The sequence below is a fragment of the Symphodus melops genome (assembly GCF_947650265.1).
Source record: "Symphodus melops genome assembly, chromosome: 17".
Lineage (NCBI taxonomy): Eukaryota > Metazoa > Chordata > Actinopteri > Labriformes > Labridae > Symphodus > Symphodus melops.
Window position 1 is genome coordinate 11,807,471 of NC_136707.1, and position 21,345 is coordinate 11,828,815.

The 21,345-nt window shown below is 39.6% G+C and overlaps 2 protein-coding genes across 4 annotated transcripts in view; one reads left to right on the plus strand and one right to left on the minus strand.

Annotated features, from left to right (window-relative positions):
- elof1 (elongation factor 1) overlaps positions 1–21,345 on the minus strand; it is a 383,117-nt gene that overhangs the window by 158,876 nt on the left and 202,896 nt on the right. The window lies entirely within an intron of this gene.
- Positions 1–21,345, plus strand: part of LOC306838574 (uncharacterized protein) — a 52,414-nt gene that overhangs the window by 15,647 nt on the left and 15,422 nt on the right. For all 3 annotated transcript variants that reach the window (XM_079366818.1, XM_079366817.1, XM_079366816.1), the window contains exon 2: positions 1,860–3,416. In XM_079366818.1, coding sequence (XP_079222944.1) covers positions 1,860–3,416 — 1,557 coding nt within the window. The remainder of the gene's footprint in view (positions 1–1,859; positions 3,417–21,345) is intronic.

Here is a 21,345-nt window from a genome sequence, read left to right on the forward strand (position 1 = left end):
CCCCATTTTAGGAGCACACATCCTGAAATTGCGTAAATATGTTTAAGAGTGCATATGTGAAAAAAGCTTAAGATAGGCACCAGTTAGCTCGTGAATGGCGGGATGTAGTTATGTGGACACTCAACCAGGGGATTCTGAGTCTGGGCTTGTCCACATTCAACCCCCAAGCCTTGTCTGCACATTCCATACAGGTGGAACTCTCTGACAGTCTCGGATGCATGTCTGTTGACATACGTGAACACACGTGTGAACACACACTTTGCATTCACAAAAAAGTGCAGACACCCTAATTCTCCCTCAACCACAATAACACACACAAACAAACATCTTAAAGGAACTTCCACTCAAGCACATCTGGAATACACATTCCTAGCAGTCGTTTCCAATGTTGTAACTCTGAAAATAACACAGGGCCTGGAGACCTATAGACAGACACACGCACACAGTTGTCTGTCCATCGACTCACTTCAGCTGATGTCATAAAACATTGGACAGAGACAAGGGTCTATTTCGCTACAATAGATTCAACCTTTTATTTCTCGGGCTTCCAGTCTTTTAGAGAAAGTTAGGACAGCACAGTGATATGGAACAAATACATGTCATGGAAATGTTGTATAGCTTCTAACTGAAGGCTCCCATGTATGAGGTAAAAGAATGGTTAAAACTAAATTTAAAAAGAGTCTGTAAGACTTGATAAACAATAGGTGCACTGGAAAAGGTCATAAGGGCCTTCCAATACCTATAGCTTTTCAGACTTTGGATGATAACTTTTGGATTGATTCAGGTCAATGTTTTTTCTAGTTAACAACATAGAATCTTTTCATACCAGTCACAGTTTTTATATCAGTCACGTTTAAATTTGGCACTAAGCAGCGAAGTTCCCATTTAACTCGAGGCCAAAAAGCCAGTACACTTGGTAATAGATTAAAAACACACCTGTCTTGACATTTAATTAGATCAACAAAACAAATGAGCTAAACGATAAAGATTTGGAACACGTCTTTAAACCAGCGTCCTCATACTTTCCCTGCAGTAATGGTTTTGTTTCTGCTCTCTCATTGGTTCATTAAAACTGATCCAGTGTGCCTCAAGGGCCTGACAACCTCAGACATGTCTGAGCAAAGGGCTTCCTACAGTGATGTCTTGCCAAATTCTGAACCATTAGAGAAGAATGACTTGGCAGCTAGCCGTGTGTGTGTGTGTGTGTGTGTGTGTGTGTGTGTGTGTGTGTGTGTGTGTGTGTGTGTGTGTGTGTGTGTGTGTGTGTGTGTGTGTGTGTGTGTGTGTGTGTGTGTGTGTGTGTGTGTGTGTGTGTGTGTGTGTGTGTGTGTGTGTGTGTGTGTGTGTGTGTGTGTGTGTGTGTGTGTGTGTGTGTGTGTAAAATAATTTTTTTTAATATTGTGTAACAATTCTTTAATTGAAGTGTAAAAACAGCTCTACACTTTCTTAAAATTACATAATTTCAAAATGTATAATGGATCATTGTTAGAAGTTGTGATGCCAAGGGAATTGATGCTATACAAATAATTGATCAATTGATTTATTGTCATGGCAAATTGTCAACAAAATAACTGATGACCTGTTCCCATGAATATCTGATTACTTATATTGGTCTTTGTCAAGCCCAGATTGAAGCAACGACGGAAACAGATATCTCTGGAGAAGTGACATGCCACATTCTGCCAAATGTTCAGTAGTAAAATATTTGCAGTTAACCAGGGAGCATATACCTGTAAATGTCATATTGGATTTACAATGGAATATTTAGATGCTCATAACTTGTATATCTGACAAAACAAATCTGTTGGTTAAAAGAGAAATGTTATTTATAACTCTTTGTTCTCTCTCTCCTCCCACAGCACTGAAGAGATCCTTTGATGTTGAAGATGTGGAAGCCATACCATCTTTTTCTACTGAGTGTCCTGTCTCCACTACAGTTTCTCCTTCTTCCAGCCATTTATTTCACATTCACAATAAGGTCAATGAGGAGCAGGGAGGAGGAGGCCCATCTTCTTTATTAAATTGCACTGGCAGCAACAGCCTGAGGTCAATAGCTAAACACTCCAATAACAGCCTGAGTCCGACACCTAGTCAAGTGCTTAAGTCGCGCACTGTAGGCAGCAGCCTATCCTTTAATCGAGGGACCATGCTTAAGCCAGCTATCCACAACAATGGATCCTCTGTGACCAGAGCTGCATCCTTTCAGAGTAGGTTAAACCCAAATAGTAACTTATTGTTCGCTGGAGCAGGTAGTGACAATGATAGCCTTCACAGCTCCACATCTAGCCTGGAGTACACTGGTGGCGGTGGAAATGCTTTCCCACCTTCTAAGCTTAGGTCATATCATAGTACTCCATCTAGGGGGGAGTACCAGCACACCCATCCACAGCTTCCACAACAAATCTTAGAGGAAGGCATCAACTTGAGAAGCAACCCTAACCTGAAGAAGTTTTCCTCCCATGGTAATGTATTCCACTCTGAGATGGATTCAGTGCCGGGGGTTCTACTGGATGTTCCAGAGCCCTGGGGTGTAAGCCATGGCTCAATGCCCAGCCTAGAGCTTCAAACTTGTGATGGAGAAGGAGGAATGTTCAATTTACAGAGGGGTGGAGGTGGCACGATAATGTCTCCAGGGTTGAGGTATGCCAATTCAAATGCAAGTTGGATTGGTTGTCTTCAAAATGCCAATTTCTTTAGTGAGCAAGGCTCCAAAAACATCAGCCATCAAGGGCACCAGATGCGAAAGGCTCCTGCATCTAAGGTCAAAGAGACTCCGCGTCTTAACAAGTTTCCCTTGGATCTGGACAACTTTGTAACCAGCTCCTCAGCTTCTTCCACCAAGCCTGAAGGAGGATACATGAGCCCCACCCTCCCAAAGCCTACTCTGAGGGGCACAGGCAACTCCCAACACCCCACCAGCCCAAACTCCACCTCAGCTAGTTGTTCAGCATCTCTGAGCAGCCTGGACAGCTCCTCTGACAGCCCACCCCATTCTGTCCACCATTCATTTGAGCCTTTTTCTCCATGTTCTCCTACTCTCTCGCAAGGCTCCATACCTGCCCATGAGATGAGTTGCTCACTGGTGCCTCATTCTACAATTCAGAGCCCCCAGCTAGAGATTCTTTCAGAGCGTAATGTTTCCCAGAGGATTTCAAACCTGCCAAGCCTTCACATGTCATCCAGCCCTTACAGTCCCACAGCCATTGAGTCTTTAGAGGATGGCGTAGGGTGTCCCAGAGATAGTGTTGGCTCAATTTTACAGAGGATTGCTTCCTTCTCTCAGAATACCACAAATGACACTATAGCAGCCGAGACCCAGCCTCCTACAGTCCAAAGCAACAAAGGGTTGTCGTCTTCATTTGAATGTCCTGCTGAGATTACACCTGCATGTAAATGGGAGAAGAAGGGCCATGAAGGTAAGAGTTGCTTTAATTGAATAGAAAGTTGTATTGTTATTGGATTTTTATTTGACTGTGCTAGGCATGGGCCTGTGTAGTTTTGTTGGTTGTCATTTGTGTCAGTGTGTTTGCATTTGTGGCTACCTCGATGTCTGGATGTGTGTGCTTGTGTGCGTGTGTGTGTATGTATTACTTTTACTTTAAAGAAATTAATGACTTTGTTAGTTTCTGGTTAGTAAATTAGAACATGAACTTATGGCAGAAAAAATCTCTATTTTAGGTCTTTTGTATACAGTGCAAGGGTCTCATTTCTTAAACAGTGTGTAGAATTCATACTAAAAATGTATGTGCGCCAAAAACCCGGAAATGGCGTATGCACAAAATAATTCAGATTTATAAAACCGTTCATACGCACACCTTCACCCAAAGTTCCCTTAATCAGGATCCCTCTAGAAATGTGCGCATGTAGATTAGCCCCTTGTTCCGCCCCGCTAAACACCCACATTCAACCATAAACAGTCAATGCAAAGCAGCTCGTGAATGAAAATGAATACAAAGGTTCCCAGTGCTGGATCGCGCCGAAACCTGAAGTTTAGACATAGAAAATAAACTTTCTGACCCAGAAAAGGATGAACATGTGAATGACTTAAAGGTTACAAAGCACATATCAATATTGATCCTTTTTTGCAGCAAGAGGGTCACAAACTTAAGAAAAATCAGACAATGACATTGCCTTGCTGCGGTGCCAAAACATCCACCGTTCATCATTACGCACAAGTATATATGCAATGTTTATATATTGTCAGAGTGCACGTCAGCCAGCAGTCTTCATCACTGTAATCAAATGTTTAATCAATAATCAACAACTTTTAATCGTAGGCCACATTTTTCACAATAAACTCCTCCTGCTCTGTGACTAATTATGAGGATATATAGGTCTAATGATCGTGTCAGAGATGTCCACTATTTTATTTACACAATAAATATGTGTAGGTAATAATGAGAAGACAATGTGTAAAGCCACTGCTGTGTGTCTGTGCATCTTGCAGCTCAGTCATCTTTATTCAAACTAAAATCAGACTTGATGATGACCGCTCGATATTTAAAGACATTCATTTAAACTGGTGGCTCTATGGTTTTGTGTTAGTTTAAATCTGATTTCTACAGTGGTGAAATCAGTGATGGCATTAGTGTACATTCTGGTCCTCTGAGGTCCATTTGGGTTAATGAAGGTGATACGGTGCTGATTAAATGTGTGGTGGACTTTTATTTATGTAGTTTTTTTAAATTTAAATATTGTCATATTTAAAGTTACTCACTGAAAATGGCAAAATGAAAATGAAATGAAAATTTTTACCGTCATCACAAACTTTGCATGGGAAAGGGCGTACACAAGTTTCAGGCCCCGTTATGTGCGTATGCAACGGTTATAAATGACATCCCAGATCATCACAGTTAACAGATGCATCTACTGATGCACAACCTTGGACACATTATCAGTGTTGTTTCCTGGAATCTCTGGGTGTTTCGGGTCTTACAACAGACACCCTCCTCCAGGCAACCCAACTGAGGCTGATCAGACCCTGGCCTGTGTCCAAGTGGCGTTCTAGATAGATAGATAGAGATAGATAGATACTTTATTGATCCCGAGGGAAATTCAAGGCATCCAGTAGCAGTATACAGACAGGCAGGACACAAGACATTAGTTACAATACACTCCCGCTGTCCCCCCTCCCCTCTGTATACAATAATCCCCCAAACAAGATTTAGCAGCCCCTATGTGACTAAGAGTAAACATAATTACAGGTTAAACCTGTGCAGTTAGCATTAGCTACCCCTTCTACTGCCCCCACTGCTCTCCCCTTTTCAGACAGAGCCATCTGGAGGTTCTCTCTGCTGCCACCACATTGTTGCCTATAGCTCTCCTTCGGTCAGCACCTGTTATGCCCAGTGTGCCATAGGCCTTACTCAAGGAGTGACTGGCAAATCCCCGACTGCCCACCTCCACTGGCATACACCTGGTCTTCCAGCCGTTTCTCCGACAATCTTCCACCAGCTCTTGGTACTTTTCCCTCTTTCTTTCTTGGGCCTCCTCCATCCTCTCCTTCCAGGGAACCGTTAGCTCCAGCAAGACGAGTTGTTTTGTGGCCTCTGAGACCAAGATGATGTCAGGTCTCAGTCTGGACTGGGTGATGTGCGGTGGAATTTTCAGCTGCCTCTCCAGGTCAACTGTCCTCACCTAGTCTCGGGCCGTGGAGAGCATTCCAGCAGATAAGTTTTTTGGTGTTCTCTCTGGCCTTGGGAGGACATCATAGACCCCCTGAATCAGGAACTTGATCCGCTGGGGGTTCCACCCCTTCCTCTGCCTCTCCCTCCCACTGGCAGTGTCGTACCTGGTTGCTGTTAGGTTCCCAAGTCCAGCTCCAGCTAGCACCACTGTTCCAAGAATGGCCTTGTGCTTTAATCGGGTTTCAGCTTGCTGGACTGCCTCGACTGCCCTCCACTTCCTCCCTGTCCTCACCACAATCCCTGCTCCGGACACTTTGGCATCTTTGTGAGTACTGCAGGTGTTCCCGTGCTCTCGCCACAATGAACTCTTCCCTGACTGAGCTGAAAGGGAGCCTGAACTTAGTGGTGTTTCCATGCAGCCCAGTGTTATTTAGGCTGTGTGGCAATCCTAGCCATCTGCGTAGATAGTTGCTCACCCTTTGCTTGAAGCCTTCTACCACAGTCATGGGGACCTCATATATGAGCAGGGGCCATAGAATTCTTGGGAGGATCCCATGCTGGTAAATCCAGGCCTTGAATAATCCAGGGAGTCCAGACTTGTCCACTGTTCTCAACCAGCTATCCAGGTCAGCACTGGTTGCCTTGATGGAATCTCTGTCATTCAGGCTGTAGTTGAAGACCTTCCCAAGGCTCTTCACTGGCTTCTCAGTCACTGACGGAATCTGCTGTTCTCCCAGCTGGAACCGGAATTTGTCTTTAGAACCAAGGATCTGGACTTTGAGGTTTGAAACTCATGCGGGTCCATGCCATGAGCTTCTCGAATCCCTGGAGGATCCACCTGACTCCTGGTCCAGCTGTTGTCGTTACCGTGAAGTCGTCCATGAAGGCTCTGATGGGAGGTTGCCTTACTCCAGACTTTACACATCATACTCCAGACACACATTACACTAGTCAGAAAATCAAATGCTATTCTAAGACCAAGCCTTGCAAGGAAACATACTGGGTGTGATTATAAGACAAACACATAGAGGAAATTAAGCGAGTTAATGAAAAGTAGGCATTATGTGCTCTGAATTTAGAAAGCAAATGAAAAGATGATCATCAAGAATGGAAAGACTCAGGGCATAGGTGGATGTGTGGTTGTTTTACTTGCCAGCTGAACCTCATTTCTCTCACTAAACAAAATAAAGTGTAAGAGTGAGACAAAAAGGAGATACAGAGAAGCAGCTGTTTAATTACTTAAGTTAATTTACAGTAACTTAAGTACTCATAGGAATACATGAACAAAAGGTACATGAAAATGTTTTTGTTTTCATTGGTTAGCTTCTTCTGGCAGAAAATAAACATTTTTGTGCTTCATCACCACATTTACAAAACATGCTTTGATAAATTTTAGTTGAGTCCCTAAGATACTAAAGCCCACATTGTTTCCCCAAATGTCTTGTACAGCACTAAAACCATATAACATTCCTTCATCCCTTTTAGTTATTTGGAAATCTATGTTAATAACAGGGTCCTTGTCTCATTTTTATTTAGTCTTATTTGATGCCTGAGTATGAAGTGGAAATCTTGTGTAGTGCAAGCCTATTGAGCTGTTGGAAAAAAGAAAGGAGATATTTGTTTTGAGAAGCCTGTGGGGACTTTCCACTTGTGTTCTGTGATATCATCAGGGAATAAGTCCAATACTTATGTGATAAAACGAGACAAACATTGGATCTAGGTGGATTTTTTTATGGCATGTTGTTTCCTGCAAAACCTTACAAGCTACTTACAGTAATATGAGAACCCCTATGAGTAGTTTATAAGACTACTTAATGGACCTGCCATGTCAAATAACGCAATCAAAGAGACTTAATATTTAGGATGTCACTCTCTTCTTTCTCAGTTTCACTGTTCACATGCAGAGTATACAGACCTGCAACATGTATGCGAGGGATACAGACTGAGATAGGTTCCCTGCTAGTTCATTGGTCTTAAATGCTGATCATATTGGCAAAAAACACACCTGGCATTCTAAGTGTGATAAAGTAGGCAATACTTATCGTGAGGCTTGGGTCATATGGAATTACTGGTGTTATCTGAGATCGAGAAACACAGGGTCTGCCACTTTAGACTACAATAAGCAGATATGTTTATCGTAAAACATTTGCTTATCTTGTGTTCTTTATCAGAGCCCTATGTCTTTATCTGAAACATAAACTGTATAAAATATTGACCTAGAATCAATGATATTACCCATTGATTTGTGAACAGGCTTTTAAGGTCCATTGATCGGAAATGCTGTCAAATTAGCTTTGCAGCTACAATGCTGGCCCATTAGTGTAGTAGTGCACTAACAGCCATTATCAGCCACACCCATTACTATATATAACTTAATATCTTCATAATGGATTACTTTTTTTAACAAAACACAGTGTATCCCGATAAAGAAATGATCAAATCATACCAAAGTTTTTTTATTTATTTATTTATTTTTTTAAGATTTATTTTTGGCCTTTATGCCTTTATTATAGAGGGAGGAAGTGGACAGAGTCGGAAATCAGGGAGAGAGAGTGGGGAGAGACATGCGGGAAATGGGCCACAGGCTGGATGCGAGCCCGGGCCGCCCGTGCGAGGACTGAGCCTCATTACATGGGATCACGCACACTGCCGCTGCGCCACCGGCAACCCCCCAAAAAAGTTTTTTTTGGCATTGGGGATGCAACTTTCAAGGCTTTTGCATTATTCCTTAATCAAACACTCCAGGAACTGCAGGTTTTTGCACTTCAACATTGGCTTAATTTTTCAACATCCCTTGTTCTGAAACTGTCCAATCACATTAAAGGAACTCTTTTTTTAGAACAATTACAATTGACTGCCAATTTATTTAAGTGGCTTCAGGGAAACAGACAGGATACAACACAATATGAGAAAGCTAAAAGTCCCTTGCTTGGCAAAACGTGAGGACATACATGCAGTACACTTTTATTTGGCAGGTACCCCATCACCAGGAAGTATATTTATTCACACAGAAATAATGAAGTATTTTTTTGGAACTCATTTTTAATGAACACTGACAGGCTCACTGGATTGTCAACGAAGCCTGAGTGACATCACCCATCTGATTCTGCAGGGGGCTTTAGAGTACCATCGATGGCAGGCGCCATGCTGGAAAGTCTGTCTCAACCTAATTTTCAATCAACCTAACGACCATCCCCCACCTTCATCCTTGTAGTTGTATTCATGGTTATACCTTCCACATATTTCATCTGCCTTAAAAGACTCTATCCTTCTGTTTTACACGCTACATCAATTCTGCATTACTACATTTCTTTCTCTCATTCTTTTTACATACCCTGTATGGAAATGGAACTACTGTCCAAAATCCACCATGATATGTGGTGTCAAAACAGCCCCAATAGATCCATAGTTATAGAACATTTCGCAACTTTCATTTAGTAATTATTTTCAGGGATTTGATTCGTTCTTTTTCTATTACATCCTACCTACCTCTAAATCCTTAGCAGTCATGCCCTGTCTTGTTGAAACTCTAGATTCAGTTCCTCTCGTCATACTTTAATGATAGTTATTCAAAAAATAAATACCTACCTGGTAGATATTTAAGCACTTGTCTCCCCTTGTTTCTATCAACTCAGAAGCAGAGTTTTTTTGTTTTTTTTGTATTTGGCTAAGTTGAGCTAATATGGTAAGGGGCAGGAAGATATACAGTATATGGTGTTGTTCCTTTGCTTCAACCATTTAGAGAAAAACGTCCGACTACCAAATGGTAGGTTGTATCTTGAGTTGTTTTTTGGGGGGGGGGTTGTAGGCATGTATAGTATTAGTGTGTTCCAGAAGCATCTACCCTTCCACAAAAATCTGGTAATAATTATTTGTAGTTTGTCCCATAATCTTGGAGGGGGTACAAAGGATAATATGTACAGTAACTAAAAATGTTGTAAAGGTAAGACGTTTATTTTAATTGAGAGAAAATTGGTGAGTTATGCCATCTTTCCAGATCATATTTAATCATTTTAAGTGCTTTAACACATTTTTTTAATTTGTGCATTTAAGTGTGCATTCCTTATTACTTTTAACATTTAAAAGTTGTATTGAAGACTTAGTCCAATTATCTTTTTAACTAGAGACAAAACTAGACTTTTCAAATGTAGCAAGTTTGTGGAAGAGAGTTTTTTATATTGGAATAAAAGAGAAGGACATCATCAGCAAAATGTAATGTTTGCTAGATCCTCTTTTGATTGCTTTGATAATATGTGATATCCTATTATGCTGTGCCGAAGTCTCAAGAGATGCGATTAAATAACAGAGATGGAATAGCCTCAACGACTACTTAGGCTTATTTTAAAGGGGGTAGAGAAAATACTGCCAGTGTTAACTTCGAGTTTGCTTATATTGCTTTGACCATGTTAATAGAATTTGTACCCAAAACCACGTGTTTCAAGACACGCCATAGAGAAAGCCATTCAAGGAGCTCAAAAGCCTTCTTTAAATAAACAGATACTATAGCAGATGGTGACTGTTTATTGCAAGCCTCAAGAATATGTAATACACAACGTATATTGACAGCTGAAAGACGCCTTGACAAATGACTTGTGAAACAAATGACAAATCCCCTTTGAAATTATGAACCAATTTAGGTAGATAGTTCTCCAAATGGGCCGAGAGTAACTAACAATAGAAGACGATGCAACTTACGCCTTTGGTATTGAGAGTTGGCAGTAGCTAGCACAATTTGTTGTTGCAGGGCTTTTTCATTAATATTCACCTAATTGTTGAACATAAAGGTTATAAATGTGGACCAGGTATGTATATCTATTTTTTGATGGAGATAATCTTTTTCCGTTGTTCCTTACTGCTTGTTCATGCAGCTTTCTTTCATCCCTCACATGGGATGAAATGATCATTTTGATGATGGTAATTTAGAACCCCCTTACCTACAGGGAGTCCTGTTCCACTGTCAACAGATGAGGTCTATTGTGGATTACATGAGAGAAAAAGTGATACAGAAAGGTATTTTTTGTATTATTGCATAACTTCTCCTGTTCTTGTACTGCAAATGTATTTTAAGGAAAGTTTAGTTTTAGATTTTTTCAGTATAAAAGTATTTTTTTTCTTTCATCTGTACCTGCCACAAAAGCACTGTCATATTGAAACACTGATGGACAAGCTTGAATCGGTTACACAACACCGATAATTGTACTTAAAAGAACCACAAACAACTCTTACACAATGGAACAACCTCTCTGCTGTTGTTGTTTCAGCTCACTGGGGTGTCCTTCCCATCAACTAATGTTAGATATGTTTCCCGTCCAGTTGTTTTGGTCAAGGCCCTGCAATGTGTTTCCTGAAAGAGATAAGATAAGATTATCTCACCCTGGCTGTTAAGGGTTTTTACATTAGTCCTATGCGGGTGCTATATGTTGTTGAAGTCTGCCTTTAACATGAATGTCACAGAAGTGAAAGATGGGATAAAGTCATCCAACCTCTGTGTCACCATCAGAGGTAGTAACAGAGGGGTTAAGGAGCATACATAATCTGCAGAACAAGTATAACCAAAAACTAAATGACCTATATATAAAGATGATAATGTCAGACTCTCTTGAGTTAATATAGGAGGGGTTGAAAGAAAATAATCCAGTGTCCAAGTCACTGGGTGGGAGGTAGAGGAACACTACCAATCCATTGTTCAGAAATCTGTTCATTGCATCACACCCTCCACTGTATCTTCCCAGTTGTGCTCAGCCGCATTTACAGGACACAGTAGTGGATCCAGCTGTCCTCATGTTTGGAGGTCATTCTTCAATTCCACAATTCATATAGTAAACCCTTTAATCCAAAGCAACAAACATAAGGATCTAGAGTAAAGAATATAGAATAATATTATGTTTGAATGTATCACTTTGAAAAATAACCAACTTATCTGGACTAATCTTCCAGAGGGAGGAGACATCCGGGTAACTCATGGAGTAGACAGACATATCTGAGACCACGCGTGCAACAACTTAGCAGGGGAAATGCTAAATCTATCCAAACGTGTTAAAGAGCCAGAAGCTTGGGTTGGGCACCTGGAGGACTGAGCGGCTAAGGTAAATGTGGTCGGTCCTCTCTGCCTCTATCAAACAACAAAAAACTTTCCAAGATAAGGTGACGGACCTGGAATCCCAATCGAGAAGAAATAATATCAGTTTGTTTGCGATGGCAGAGGGAAAAGAGGGAAGTTTTGGTCCCAAACTAGCTGGGCTTCATGTGGGTTTATTATGGGTCTCTGATGGTACCCATAAGGGTAGTAACCATTATTATTATGGGCAAACAAAGGCTCTTTTTCACACTCATGCAATACAGTTATTGTGTTAAATGCTACAATAATAGTAATAATAATAATAACAAAGACCAGTATTACAATTAATTACTTTTTTTTTTTTATTTAACAACAAACAAAGATGACACCTTGAAATAGTCATTTTCCACCTCAAAGTCCTTGTTGAGGTGTTGCCTGTGTTATGATTCACTGAATGTTTGGACCAAGACGCATGACTCAGAGACAGCTTAATCAGTTTTAACAATAATTTTAATAAACACGTGAACGGTGCAGCAATGTAAATCCTAGTGACAGTCCCGGTGTAATCCAAAATCCCGAACGTGTGCGGTGAACACAGATGAGACGAACAGCAGACGACAGGTCAACAGGCAGACGGAGGAGCAGGTGAGGTCTTACAGGGAGCTGATGCAGGGAAAAAACACGAGGAAGAGAGAGTCGGCTTATATGCGGACGCTGATTGCTGATGAGTTGCACCTGGAGACCACACCTGCTGCAAATCTAGACCGGGGGAGGAGACCCAGGAGGAGCAGACAGACAGAAGATAGTGTGGTCTAGTGGCCATGTACTCAGTCCTACACACAGCAGGACTGCTTTTGGATTTCACCGGGACTGTCGCTAAGATTTACATTGCTGCAGCGTTCACAGACGAACTGGGACTTTTGCACCAGAGGACCCCTGAACAAAAAGAACTACAACTTTTTGAGGAACTACGTGCGTTTCCACCAGATCTACCAGGGTAGAAATGTAGTTCTGGCGGAGAAGTTTTACCCCAAAAAGACCCTGCTAGGGGTTATATACTTTCTGAAGGTCCATGGACTTTTGACAATAGAGCATGCAGCCCCTGCAGAGCTAAATGGCTCTGATTGGTAAGTCACAGCTGGGTGTTAGATCACTCGCTGTGTTTGAAAGACTGCCGCTGTTTTTACCCTGCCTTTATTGGAATCAAAGTTTGACTGTTACATTTATCAATCAATCAATCAATCAATCTTTATTTATATAGCGTCAATTCATAACAGGCGTTATCTCAAGACACTTTACAAAAGCAGGTAAAGGACCTTACTTATGGCTATATTACAAGAGCCCAGCTTAATCCGTCATAGCGTGGCAAGAAAAAACTTCCTTTTAACAGGCAGAAATCTTCAGCAGACCCGGGCTCATGACGGAACAGCCATCTGCTAAACTGTGCTGGGCTTGAAAATGGGATGGGGGAGATGGGACAAGATGCAGAAAGAAGAATAGGTTTGGGGGCAGGGGCGGTCTGGGCAGGCCATCCTATAGAAAGGTACAAACACATTATTATAGACTAAGACTTTAAGAACAAATTAACTAAAAAAAAAAAAAAAAAGACAGAAAAGCAAGCAAGAGAAGATGCAGAGGTTTGATCTGGATTTAAAACCTTTTTAGTGTTTTAATCTCTTTAACTAATTCAGTTTTACTTTTAGTGTATTTAAAGTTATTTACTTTCATCGAGATAAAACCACTTGGTTTGACCTCTACAAAAATAATCAGATGTTCTAAAGTTTAAATGTCATAATCACAAAAAAAACTTTACCAAAAATAATAACTTTAAGGCATTCATTGCAGGGGTTTATGTAAATTTATCTTCCTAAAAGCTGTGGCTTGGTAAAATGAGGTGAGTGAAGTATCCAGTGTTCTTTCTCTTAACAGTTTGATTTGAGTCTTGTTCCCTTTAAAGACACAAAAGACCGCACTCATCTCCCTTCATTGTTAATCAATGAAGTCATTTGCAATGCAATACAGCCTAATTTGCATAAACTTCTAAGAACTTCAGGCAGCGGTGGAAACGTAGACAGCCATGTGCCACAGAAACCTTTTAGTTCTTTCAAGAGAAGTCCCTGAACCTTTTAGTTCTGGGGTAACATGCTAATCCAGGTAACGCACAACAGGCTGCAGTTCTTATAGTTAGAGTCAATAAAAAAGGGTAAAGATCGTTTTTTTCCCCCACACATATTAACATGTTTCAAATGACAAAAAAGTAAATGGTTTGAATTTATTTTTGATTTCTCTTCAATAATACTTAACAAAGAGAAACGCCATAATTAAACTAGTAATATAACTGCAATTTTACAGCCTCTGCATTTTAAAGAATTTCAACATTGCGTGTATTGTCTTCCTATTTCCTTCTTTTCGTTATCATTTTAAACACTTTAAAGCATTTCCTTTTTCTCTTGTTGCACATCTCTCCCCCTGCTCGTCCCATCCGGTGCTCTTCTCTCCTTATTGTGCTTGTAAAATCCATCTAAAGACCTGTGCTCCTACTCTGTAGGATGCTTGGATTGGGGGACCTCACCACTGCTTCTAAACCCTTATTCAGTACTTTTTGAAAGGGCATATATTTCCGATCTGAAACAGCGCTCGCCAGCTGATGGTGCGCAACAATGGCCGAGTGATGTGCCACAGAGGACATAGCCCATCATCATTCACGCAATTTTTTTTAAGTAGATCACCTGTAAGACGCCCACAAACCAAACGTGCAATCTTTTTAGGTGAACACGCAATTTAGTAGGCTACTCTTTAATTGGGATCTTCGTAAATCAGGCCCTTTCAGTCGGCTTGTAGTGGTGAGTGACCAAGTAACAGGCTATCTGTGTATACTTGTCATGGAGACCAGTCCTGGTATACACCTGCCATTGAGGAACCCTGCACTATAGTATATGAATCTTGTTTCTTATTGCAATATATTATATTATACATTATAAGATTCTACTTTTATAACTACACTGTTGTTATTACACTGTCATATCATACTGCTGGTTACATAACTCGCTACTTCTGAACACACAAGTCATTTTAAATCATCACTGGTCACTTTAACTTCCCATTCACTGCACATCATTTCTTAATTGTCCCATATAATTCACCTCACTTTTTATATTTTTTCTAGTAAGTCATTTCCCCTCTGGGGATCAATAATATCTCATCTTTTCTTGTCTTCATACGGCACATGCATGCTTTATGTTATTATGGAGCATTATGTACTTCAGTAATCCTTACTATGTGCACATGAACACACTGTACTATTACTGGAATCGTTGAATGATAAATGTCAACTCCTGAGAAAGCTTGTTTCTGTGTATGTGTTTGTGTGTGGTGCTAATTTATGTTTTGGGCCCAGGGCCACATGGTACTTTGCTTAACTTCACATCATTTAGGAAACTGTAAATCTTCAAGTACTACCTTGAGCAAAGGTTAAGAGCCTGACTCATCTTTAATGGAGCCCTTAGTGTGGAAGTGAGTATTTTTGCATTCTTAAAAACATGTTTGACTTTGTGGACATTTGTGTGTTGTGACATGTTTTTTGTGTGTGAGATAAACTCTTTATTGGATGATACTATGGACGTGTGTACATGAAACACCGGCTCTGCTCTGATATCCACATCCAAAAAGTAACAGTTAAACTAATAAAAGCTTCATGGATGAACTGTTCTCGTCAGCACCACTGGACAGACGAAGTCATTGGTAGTTGAATTTTATGGGTAATTTAGGTAAAGGGAGTCAGATTTTTTTTTTCACGAGTTTGTGAATACTATGACAGCTTGATTTTAAGGAAAAACTGCATTTAGTTTCATTTGGTATAACCAAACAAGACTTCTTTCTCTGTGTATGCTGGTTGTGTAAATGGACAACATTTTTCTAATTTGTTAAATAAACTAGAATTAGAATGTTTTGCTGCCCTCACATGGACAAACATTAATAGATCCAAGTCTGAAATCTGGAGAGACAACATTGCAGAAACTGCTTTCTATTCACAACATCTTGATGACAGCACTGGAATACTACACTGTACAGAATACATGGTAGTATCAACACTTACAGTCTGAGCATCTGTTTTAAATGAGTTGCCAAATCAAGCAGAAGATCTTACCAGGAGACAGGTTTCCCGTACTTGCCAGGAAGTGAAACATCCTCTAACACACATGCATCCACCCACACACAGGCTTAGGGCCACGCCTCTCCACATATACCAAGGTACAGATATTACTTTTTGGTCAGTTGAACATGTGTTTTAATGCTGGCTTCTGTGCTCAAAACAAGGTAAATAGTTATTTCCTTCCCGCTTTAATTCTTGTTAAGACTTAACTGAAGTAATTTCATTCACATGTTTTTAACACTGAATGTAGGCAGTTGTACACTGGTGCATTTCTCTAAACACTGGAACTTCAGGTCCCAACTTGTGAAACTTAATTTTCATCTTCTACAAATGTGAGTGGTTTGGCATATTAGTGCAAATATATGTTAAAGACATCTCAATTCTAGTGAAAACTAAAAACTGTTTCATGCTTTTCATAAACTAGATAAATGACAACACATTAAGTTGGGTGTGATTGTAGAGCAGGGTGTATTGGACTTTTTTTAAGTAAGTTTTATGACATGATGTACAGTAGCAGTGTTGTGCAAGTTCTGACTTAAAAAGAGTTTGTTTAAAAGTTCAGTCCACAAACAGCAAAATAAGTGGCTGTGCAAAGGCATCCAATTTAATACGGAAAAACAAAGTTAATATTTTTGTTGCCCAAAAAAGGGAACTACTTCATGTTAATTAATTTATTAGTAGCTGCACAAAAGGTACTCGATTTCATTTGACCCCCTAGAATCCTATCCTTGTAATCATCATTCTCTCCTAAGTTTTACCCAAATTTTATGATATTTATTGTAAACGTCTTTTTGGTTTTAAATACATCATCAGTAAGCTCTAAAGAGACAGGATGAATCAGAGAGGGAGTCAAAAAGTCTGAGGTTTTTTGAGACCACAGTGACTCAGAAAAATCAATAATATCACATGTGCCTGTGTTGAAAATATAGCCAGGAGTCAGCTTCACTAAAACTGGCTCACTAACAACAGATGGTGTAATCCTGTACACATTATATTTAAGGAGCACAAGTAATGTGTAATGCTTTCGTAGTCTTCAGACTACTCAAAACCCTTTTAATATTTATTTTTGTTTCATATATTTATTAATCCTTGAGTGGGAAATAATGGTTCGCACTCTGTCATTCTAGGGACATGCTTCTCACACATACAAGCCTGAATTACACACATGCACTTGGGGACATGCAATAATGGAGAGACGTCAGAGTGCTGCATCAGCCCCCCCTGGAGGCGCCGCCTGAGCTGGTGGGGGTTGGGGTCTTGTTCAAGGGCACCTCAGCAGTGCTCAAGAAGTGGTCTGGCATCTCTCCAGCTAACAGACAAACATGAATGTTTTGCTCCTCATCAGAACTTGAACCAGCGACCTTCCGGTTCCCAACCCAAGTCCCTACGGACTGAGCTACTGCCAACCCCAATAGAGATCAGATCACTCTCACCCATTGACACATGGATTGCAGACACTAAAGTGTCCATCAGTAATAACTAATCCAATAAGAAAAGAATAAGAACTATATTTGTCAGGGATGTAAGTATTTGTATGCATCTGTGTTTCTGTTTCATGCTGTACTGAAAAAGTTAGAAATTAAGAGTAAAAAGTTGTTTTTTTTAAATTAAAAGAAATAACTAATCCATTTACATTTACACTTTGCTGACGCAGCAAAGGGAGAAATTTTGGGTTGAGTGTAGTTGCAGAAGCTGGTGATCAAACCAGCAAAATGCCTCCCTGTCTTTATTACTCTTTTGGTGCCAGCCTCTCTAACTGAGGCGGTCTGTGGGCTAATGGTTGTGCTTGAGCACCAGGTCCATCTTACAGCTACTGGAATCAATATCAAACCCTTGTCTTGAAGTTTTTTGGATCATTGGTGGGGACAGCCAGCTACTATGACAATATTCAATGACATGCTGACTTCAGAATAGGGGAAAATGAGCAACAGATAATGTGTGCCTCATTCACAGAACTGGGAGCTACACAAACATCTTCAGTCCTTATAATGTATATAAAATAAAACAATTAAGTACGGCTACTTGGAAACTTACAAAACAGTGTGATAACAGATTTGGATAATGTGATGGTGTAGATATTAATCACATCAATTTTTTGTGATTTGCGCGATAGTGTGACATTTTAATTTGTTGTTGGTAAGTGGCTAAGTCAATTGTTCATGTGATTCAGTAAAGTAAATGAAGGTGTAACCTGCAGAGTTAAAAAAAAATAAATAATCACCCTATCTCTAAAGTGAACAATGTAATGATCATGATACATTGTGCTTTCTGCAAACTGTTTACAGTTGACTTTGTCTAGACAAGATGCTTTTTCTTTTCACAGCAAGATGGTCATTTAATTTTAAAACAGTTTTAAAGGTGCAAAACATCATTCTGTGATAGTTTTGCAGCGGCTTGTAAGAAGAGTTAGAGAAATGAGTTTCATAATAAAGTGTCACACTTCCGCATTTTAGTTCCCTCGCATCATTTTTTTCACATTTCTCTTCCTCTTTGTAAAGTAGAGCAGAGGATGTAGCCTTTGGGTTTCAAAAAATGAGTCAATGTGAAAGTCCCTAGAAAACTTGCATCCTTATTTCTGATTTGATTGTTTCAAATTAAAGTCTGAATGTATAGAACCAGGGAGAAAATTATTCTTTTTTTTATTTTGCGAAATGATACTTTGAATAGTCTTGTCTGTTTGTCAACCATTTCTGTATTGCACAGCAGACATGCAGATAGCTTATGTCGTACTTTGCGTCTTCCTATCTTCTGGTTTGTCTAGTCCTAAACATGTATTGAAGCTCTCATCATGAACTGCTATCACCACCTTGTGGTCAACTTTAGTATATTATATGTAACCCCACATAGATTTGAGAAAACCTATCCATCTACCTTTCAGTATTTCAAGTTAAAGACAGGATTCACAGGAGTTGTTACGACAGTGCTATCTTAAATTACAAGACCGCTCTACAGCAGAGGGAACATGCTTTGGGCACTGTGTTATTGCCTTGCCAGAAACTGTTGGAGTTTTATTTTTGTTTCCTACATTAAACCCCTGATAGTTCTACAACACATAAGATACACATACATATACATTGCCCCAGAATCATGAATGCAGGCATAAGAATGTGGCACAGTGAAATTTCTTGAGACTGCTCTACTTGCTATTATTGGTGTTTTTCAGACCCATATGGAACTTCACTTTTGGGATGAAGGTACAGGGCTCAAGCTGACAGTTCAACCACTGCTGAGTAAATGATTCTGACAGGGGAGGGGGGTGAGGGGAAGAGAGGGGAGGCGTAGTCCTTCTCCTCTTAGGGATTAGTGAAAGCTTCTTCGGCCATTTGCATGTGAATGGGACCTTGAGCTGCTTTAGCAACTGAACATCACCCTCCCTCTCTCTGTCGGTCTCTCTCTTTGTCTCCCACTGCTTCTGCACCCCTTACACTCCTGAGGAACTAGAGAGGGAAGGGGACATTGAGGTGGTCAGAGAGAGAACAAACTTAGCTGGAAAAGCAGTTTAGAAAGCGACAACAGACTTTTTAGAGTGCCTCACTTCAAACCAGGGACTCACAGTTTGCTTTTGTAAATGAGAGAAGGTAGGATCATTCTTGTTTCTGTTATCCCAAGCCCTTGCATATTGGTGGAGTATGCTCTCTCTACTGAGCTAACAATGAAAGCTGACAGTAAGGAGCGACTTGCTGGTTTACGGTGGGGGATGATGCCTGTGTGTGTGTGTGTGTGTGTGTGTGCGTGTGTGCACGTGGGTATATGAGTGTGGGTTGGGGGTTCTCAAAATGGGGAGGGGTTAAGAATTAATGAAAAGACTATACAACTTCTATAAAACTATGTAATAACAATGTAGTAGCTGAATGAATGCCAAGACAATTTATTTAGCTAAAATACTAATACTGCATTTCTTTTTGTTGCATTTTGTTACGTAACACTTTTAAAAGACTATTTTATTTTATCCTTTTATAAGTTACTCTTTATCAATCAAGTAATTGCTTTTTTTCCCCCTCTCATCCTTGTCTGTTTTATGTCACACATGCATTGTGGTCATTTTTTTTTTTCATAAACTACATGAACTAGTGTATTTACCTTACTCAAAATGTGGTTCAACAGCAGAAAACTGGGTTAAGACCATTACATTTTTTTGATTAAAAAAAAACACTTTGAAACCAAAGAAATATTTCATATAGTATGTCACACAAAGGAACAATAATTCCAGCAAACGTTTATTTATAAGATAAAGTAAAACAATCTACAATTGTGTAAGCTTCTTTTTCTGCATTCATTTTTGCAGATGTACTTACATCACTGATTTATAAATAGGTCTTGCCACATAATATAATTCCTATTTCTTTTGAGAATTTGTATTATATGGTAAAAGATGATTCTGGTTTATGAAAACTTGATCTATTGTTACAAAAAGAAAAGATTGGTTAATTAAAAGGTATGGAGAAAAAATAATCTTTATCACCTAACATATTGAAAGTTATTGGCCAATTTCCCACTTTTGGTCTACTATACTTTCTGTTGTTGTGTATAAACAGTTTTTGGATGCAATGTGATAATATAGTAAAATTCCAGGTGTGGTGACTTTTGGTCAGATCTCAAAATAACATGGTTTGGATAATCTGGATAAAGTGTTTGCCTCTAAGCTGTCTGATCATCTGCCTGTGCGTGTGATACTTTCTCAGACCTAATTGTGAAGTCACAGTCTTAAAGGTCTAATTAAGTGATTTTAAAACAATATTGTTATAAAATAAAAACTATATGGCGAAAAACTACACAAAGATTTACTTCAACCTAAGGGGGATTATCCTCTATTTTTTACATGCTCAGTGATGTAAATAATGCTACATGAACCTTTTCATGTAGAAATTACTACAATAATTTGAAAGACCTAAACTTTGTTCAGACAATTAAAGAGAAGGCAGGAGAAGGTAGATGTATTAGTTTGACAGTGCTGAAGTTTTTGCTGAACAAACAACTGGCAGTGGTTAGAATTAACAGTGTCATTGTAATGTCAAATAATGCAGTTTTGTGTGTTCTCTATGTTTCTATGTATCAGCAATATCTGTGTAAGTTGTTAAAAAATGTCTTTACTCAAAGCTAGATTGTCTCATTCTGACTTTCTTTACTTGTCTTTTATTCAAAGTTTTCCTCCCCTTGGCAAATACTGCCTGGAGGACTATCTCTATCTGGTGGTTGGACACACTGTTTGCTTTTCACAAGTATCTATAGTGACCACAAAGTTTGTCTAATTTGTGTCTGTTTCTAGTGGTTCATTTGTATTCCACATTTCTCTGTGTTCCTACAGTTGGTCAGCCACCCTATCTCAAGAGACTTAATTGTTGAATTAAAGTGACAATGAATAAGATGAATATTCAGTGGAAAACCAGCTTTCCCTCAGCTTCCTCATAATACTACAGTAAGCCCATCCCACCAAATCACAGACAAACATGGACACACATATTGCTGGGTTAAAACCAAGAAGTCAAAGTTGCCAAGTGTTGTTACTG